The 6,931-nt window shown below is 43.9% G+C and overlaps 1 protein-coding gene across 1 annotated transcript in view; it reads left to right on the forward strand.

The window, feature by feature from the left end:
- thbs4a (thrombospondin 4a) overlaps positions 1-5,785 on the forward strand; it is a 135,116-nt gene extending 129,331 nt beyond the window's left edge. Inside the window, exons 21-22 of the mRNA XM_048528285.2 lie at positions 2,094-2,233; positions 5,551-5,785. Of these exons, the coding sequence (XP_048384242.1) occupies positions 2,094-2,233; positions 5,551-5,597 (187 nt within the window). The 3' untranslated portion in view covers positions 5,598-5,785. The remainder of the gene's footprint in view (positions 1-2,093; positions 2,234-5,550) is intronic.
- Positions 5,786-6,931: the final 1,146 nt, after the last annotated feature.

Here is a 6,931-nt window from a genome sequence, read left to right on the forward strand (position 1 = left end):
ATTGGAAGTCCTGGAGGAGGTGGAGGGCATAGGTGGTGTCACAGACGTAGGTAGGGAGTTCCTGGACCAAAGGGGACAAAATGGAGTCCAGATAGGTGGAGATGAGTTCGGTGGGGCAGGAGCAGGCTGAGATAATGGGTCGAAGCTGGCTTAGAGTTATACCTATTCACTGTAATTGTTACATAAATAATGGAGGAAAAATACTGCAGATGTTGTAAATCTGAAACAAATATGGACAATGCTGGAAAAACTCAGCAGGTCAGTCACCATCTGCAGAAAGAGAAAATATTTACTTGTCTATAATGATTCTTCTTCAGAACAGTCAGGACTATAATTATCACAACAGATGAGGAGGAATTGGCAACAATGAATGTTTTAAAATTCTTTTCAAGTACAAGAATATATAGCTCTCTGATAAAAATGTGGTTGCCCAATGTCTATTGTATCAGTCCGCAGCTAATTACAAAGCTTTTTTTCAGTGTTAACTGAGAAATGTCAAACATATAAAGTTAAAGCTAAATAGGCTAGGACTAAAAGAAAATGAGACCATACAAGTTCAAGTTCTTGGGCTGAATTTATGGCAGAATGGTTTTAACCTGAGACTGTGGCTGTTTCATTGACATTGAGTCATTCGTAATAGCAATTAAACACAAAAAACTGTAGCTGCTGGAAATCTGAAATCTGAAACAGAACAGAATGTGCTGGAGAAACACACCAGGTCTGATAGCATCTGTTGAGAGAAAACAGAGTTAACGTGTTGAATCCAGACAGCCTTCATCAGATCTCAACTCAGTTGAACAAGACAGAGACAGCAGGACAAATCCAACCTGGATATTTACTGCGCTATCAATCTACCCATAAGGTGATAAAAGGTGTTGTTGATGGTGCTACTACGTGGCACTTAATCAGCAATACCGCTCACTTGCATAAAAGCCCACTCAGTTTGAGTTCTGCCAAGAGCACTTCACTCCTGGCCTCTTAATAGCCTTGGTTCAAACATGGACACAGAGCTGACCTCGAGAGGGGAAGTGAGTGCGACTGCCCTTCCCATTAGGGCAGCACTTGACCAAACGTGGTGTCAAGAGCTCTAAACAAATGTCACTCCAAATGTTTGACACCTTCCAGGACAAATCAGCCTGTTTTGATTGGCTTGCAATCTAACACCTAACCCTGTATCTACCACTAATGTACAGTGTGTATCATCTACAAGATATTCTTCAAAGGCTCCTTTGACAGCATCTTCTAAACTCACATACTGTACCATATAAAAGGCCAAGGCAACAGGTACATGGGAACACCACCACCTGCATGTTCTACTCCAAGAAACTCACCATCCTGACTTAGAGATATATCACCGTTTCTCCAGGGTCATTGGGTCCAAGTCCTGGAACTGCCTCCCTCACAGTATTGTGGGGGTACCAATGAAGTCAACTCACCTGCAACTTCTCAAAGAGAGTGTTAGAGATGAGCCCTTGCAGGTGATGCCCATGTGAATGTATTTTTAAAAATCATGCAACTTTGTAAGAACTTCTGCTGATACTGCCAGAGCACAGATCATTATATAGATCTGATCAGCCTTTTCAGAGGTAAAATGCCAATTCCCCTTCCTGTTGGATCTTCATCGGACTGCATGGTGGCTCAGTGGTTAGCACTGCAGCCTCACAGCTCGAGGAACCTGAGTTCGATTCCAGCCTCAGGGGACTGTCTATGTGGAGTTTGCATGTTCTCCCTGTGTCTGCGTGGGTTTCCTCCAGGTGCTCTGGTTTCCTCCCACAGTCTGAAGATGTGCAGGTTAGGTGGATTAGCCATGCTAAATTGCCCATAGTGTTCAGGGGTGTGTGGGTTAATAGGGGGATGGATCTGAGTGGGATGCTTCAAGGGGCAGTGTGGACTTGTTGGGCCGAAGGGCCTGTTTCCACACTGTAGGGAATCTAATCTAATAAGTCCCACCTCTTCACCTCAGTTTTGGGTGACCCCTCCTTTACACCTCTCTGTGAATGCCTTATTTGGAGCATTTTCTATGTTGACAGAACTATGCAAAGTAAATGTTAAACTGTTATTGTCGTTCATGATAGCTGTTGTGCTTTTCACAGAGCAAGGTTTTATGAAGGTTCTGATCTGGTGGCTGATTCAGGAGTTACAATAGATACCACCATGCGAGGTGGAAGACTGGGAGTCTTCTGTTTTTCCCAGGAAAACATCATCTGGTCCAACCTCAGATACCGCTGCAATGGTAAGGAACTGTTGTCTGGCACTGTTTGTATGGAAGATATAGCAGCACTATCCAATAACAAGAGGAGACAGCAAGAACTGCAGATGCTGGAGTCAGAAACAACACAGTGTGGAATTGGAGGATCACAGCAGGCCAGGCAACCTCAGAGGAGCAGGAAAGTTGACATTTTGGATCCGGACCCTTCATCAGGACTGGGAAGGGGGAAGGGAGCTGGGAAATAAATAGAGAGGAGGGGTGGGGCTGGGCAAGGTAGATGGGATGGTGATAGATGAATGCAGGTAGGGAGTGGTCGGGATTGGTCAGTGAGGTGGGAGGGTTGGATAGGTGGGAGAGAAGATGGACAGATTGTGTCAGGTCCAGGAAGTGGGAGGGAGGATGGGTGGGGCTGGGAAAAGGTAGGTAGGGTGGTGATAGATTGGATGTAGGTAGCAGGTAGTGGGGATTGGTTGGTGGGAAGGGTAGCGGGCCAGATAGGTGGGGAAGAAGTTGGACATGTTGTGTCAGGTCCAGGAGGCAGGGATGGGAGGGAGGATTGAACATGGGGTGAGGCTGCGGATGAGAAGATTCTGAAACTGGGGAATTTCACTTTCAGGCCATTGGGTTGTAGGCTCCCAAGGTGGAATTTGAGGTGCTGCTCCTCCAGTTTCCAGAATGCATCATTGTGGCACTGAACGAACAACATTGTGGCACTTGCTCGGGGACTGTTTTGTGGGGCATCTGCACTGTGTATATGATAATCAACAAAACCTTCTGGTCGGCAACCATTTTAACTCCCCCTCCCATGCCCTGGGTGACAGGGACTACCTGGGCCTCCTCAGTGCCACAATGACGCCACCTGCGAACTGGTGGGACAATGACTCATATTCCGTCTCGGGAGCCTATGGCCTGGCCTCATCTCATGTCCAAGCCTCCCTCTCATCCCCACCTCCTTGACCTGACAAAACTTGTCTGTCTTCTTTCTGTCTATCCTCCCCTTCCCACTGACCGATCCCCCTACCCCCTACCTGCATCCAGCCTATCACCAACCCATTTACCTATCCCCAGCACCGTCCATCCTCCCTCCCACCTCCTTGACCTGACACAACCTGTCTGTCTTCTCTCTCACCTATTCGTTCCTCCCACTTCACTGGCCGATCCCCACCACTCCTGACCTGCACTCAGATATCACCATGCCACCGACCTTCCCCAGCCCCAGCCCTCCTACCTCTATTTAGTTCCCAGCTCCGTTCCCCCTCTCCATTTCCAAAGAAGGGCCCCGATCTGAAACGTCAACTTTCCTGCTCCTCTGATGTTGCCTGACTTGCTGTGTTCCTCCAGCTCCACACTGTGTTGTTTCTGTCAATTAACAATATGTGCGTTCTGAATCTGAAAATACACAGCAGGCCAAACAACATCTGAAAAGATCAGAGGTAGCAAGAACTGCCGATGCTGGAATCAGAGTCAATACAGTGCGGAGGTGGAGGAACAGCATCTGCCTAACCTGCTGTGTTACTGCAACATGTGAAAAGGTGGAAGGCAGCTTGAGAATTCCATGTAATCCTTGACCAAAACTAGAAACAAAAGTCGTTGTTGAACTTCTCAAAGCTAAGAGGTCTTAGATATGGTCTTAGGTCTGAGTCATGAATGCTAACTTGTTCCACACTATATAACAGAGAGGTTTCTGTGAATGTCACATGTTTTTCTGGTTCATCATGTGTTCCACCTGGGCAGATAAAATTGGTAGCATGATGACTTCTGCCCAGGTTCCTGCTCCCAACATTTCCTTCCTACAGGACTCACCTCAACCTTGGAACAAGTGGAGCCAGCAGAAACCTAAAAGGCTATTTTGCTGTGATAACTGGATATTGCGTAGATTGAGATCCAGCTACATTTAAACATATTGAAGTTTTTAGCTTGCTGCACCCAGTTCCTTAGTGCCTCTGAAGTGGGCACCCATGGCCAAAGTTGGGGCCACCTGCCCAATGACTCCATGAATTCAAACAAAATCAGGGTTGTGCTTATATGCAATGAACTGCCAGAAGAAGTGGTAAAGGCATGTACAATTAAAACACTGAAAAGACATTTGGACAGGCACATGGATAGGAAGGGTTTAGAGGAATATGGACCAAGTGCAGGAAAATTGAACTAGTTCAGTTTAGGAAGCCTGGTTAGTATTGACAAGTTGGGAAGAAGGGCCTGTTTCCATGTTGTATGACTCTATGATTTTAAGATCAGGGCGACAAATCATCATTGGACAGAACATCTATTCTGCTGTTGATGAAAGGGACCTACACATTTTCTTAGGAGCGTGTGTCTTGATCTCTCTAAAGTAATGCTGTATTCTTGTGGATAAATTGTTTTAGCTCCCTTTAAAATATGAGGCACATCTCTGAAACAGGTGGGATTTAAACCCCCCATGCCTCCAGGCTCAGAGGTGTGGACATTACCACTGCACAAGACTGCACCCTTCCCCCATCCTTCCAAAAGGAATAAGATTGATTCACGATTCATTAGCCTGCTCTTTGATATGATTAGTTGAGTGCTGAATGTTGGCCATGGCATTCAGAAAATGGTCTAATTGACTGAGCTTGGTGTATTTGGATTTAAGAGGATACACGTGAATTCAGTTTGACGTTGGTCTGCTTTTTTGTACTGCTCTTCCTGGAGATCTCTCTTCTTTAGAAGCAAACCAAGTTTCATTGTGAGAATGGGGACTGAACTCATGATAGTAGGTAGCTCAGCATCACCTTCTGAAGTGCACCTAGGAATGGTGTTAATGGCAGTCTGCTGAGAGAAACCCGTCTCCCAAAGGTAGGTAATAAAAATAAATTCAAATTCCTGGTTCCAAACACTGTGCAAAAGAACAAGCCATCCAGAATAAAATACCTTCTGCCAAATAGCAATTCTAATTGCCTCTAAAGTCTCTCCATTTTGGAGCCAAAGTCAACTTTATTTTGAGTCAAAGAGGGTGTCACTGTGTCTGTAATGCACTCAGATCAGGATGTTGGCAGCAAATATGGCTTACAAGATAGCTAATAATGTTGTTTGTCTCACAAATATGAAGGTTGCCCTTTCAGATTAGTATAATAGAACATTTAATTTAAAGAATTAATTGATTATTTATATCTATTTGCTGTTCATATTCATTGCCCACTTGTGGCATACACAGATGTCAGAATAGCCAGTTCACTGCATGTGCCAAGTTTTTGGCATCTCTATCAATGCCAAAGCCGCTAGAACATTGAATGCCTAATCACTGATTCTGAAGAGATCCAAAGTGTGTGGTGTAAATCTGCTTTTGTAAACCTTTGTCTAACAATCAGTAACTTGCTTTTCAGATACAATTCCTGAGGATTTCCAGGAGTTTCAGGCACAGCAGTTGTAGCCAGTTCTCAGAAAGACTCTGACAGAGAAACCAAATGGAGCTAGTCCTGAATATCTTGGGGGGGTGCTAAAACAGCTGTGAAAAAAAAGTGGGTTTAACATGTAAACGAGATTTATGTCTCAGAGCTGTCTCTGGCATTTATACTAGAAATTCCAATAAAACATTTTAAGAAGTCATGTTTAATCACATTGCTCTGATTGTTTGTCTTTAGTTTAACGCAATAACAAAGTCTTGATATCTTTCAAAATATTAACTATATCAGTTATTATCGGCATTCTTATTTATTGTAATGTCGCTGCAAAGGAGGTTTTCCTCTGTAATATGGTTCACGATATGTACGAAATGTCTATTTTCTGTTTTTAATTTGTTCTGATGAGGTCGAAATTACTGCACTTCCCTATAGCAAGTGCACTTTTGGAATTGACACAGGTCACTGGTGAAAAAGTAAAAAGGAAGCTCTACTGTAAATCTGAAGAAGTGTACAGAACTAACTTGCAGGTGTTGTGAACACACTTCAAAACTTTGTCTCAGAGTTTTCAAGATAGAGAGAAGAAAGAGATAACTTCACACTCCCAGCCCCTAAAAATAGCAGCTATATCTAAGATTATTATGCAAAGTGTCATTCATATTTCAAGTTTTAAAGTATTACCCTGGTCGCTCAGTTCCTGGAAAAGCTGAAGCAAATAGGCCAATTGTTAGGCTTGTGCTGGATTGGACTGGCTTATGTCATTGGATGCTTCTTCCATCTAATGTGGATCTGAGAGTAACAGGTGTGCTCTACCTTGCGGCTGTACTTTCAATTTCATGCCATGATCAGACACCTACTTTATCCCCCCGCAAGCCTCCATCTGAACTGAAGGACCTACTAGAGGGGCAGTGGTGAGGTCTGGTCTCTATCTAAGAACAGGCTGTGTACTCCTCTCAGAAGTTGTTATCACTGCAAGTGACCACAGCACTGTCAAGTTAATGAAAACTACACTGGTTCAGTAACGTCCTTCAAGATTGGAGATCTGTCATTCTTACAGTGTCTTGCCAAAATGTGACAGCACTTCTGTTGCTCATTGTAAAACTCTTAACTGTTCTCTAATAGGCCATTGAGTGTCAGGAAAAAGGCCTACCATCTCAGCGAACAGGAATTGATATAAGCACTCACCTTGCCAGTTACGTCAACACCACAAATGAATAATTTGTGAAATCTTAAAGCAATGCATTGCCCTGTGTTGGAATAAAATTACAGTGACTGTATCAGTAGTAATAACAGCAGGCATAACATGCTGTTAGATTTTGTATGTCATTTATTCACAAGCCCCCATATGAATCATTGAATTGTTTCA

The sequence above is a fragment of the Stegostoma tigrinum genome, chromosome 3 (genome assembly GCF_030684315.1).
Source record: "Stegostoma tigrinum isolate sSteTig4 chromosome 3, sSteTig4.hap1, whole genome shotgun sequence".
Lineage (NCBI taxonomy): Eukaryota > Metazoa > Chordata > Chondrichthyes > Orectolobiformes > Stegostomatidae > Stegostoma > Stegostoma tigrinum.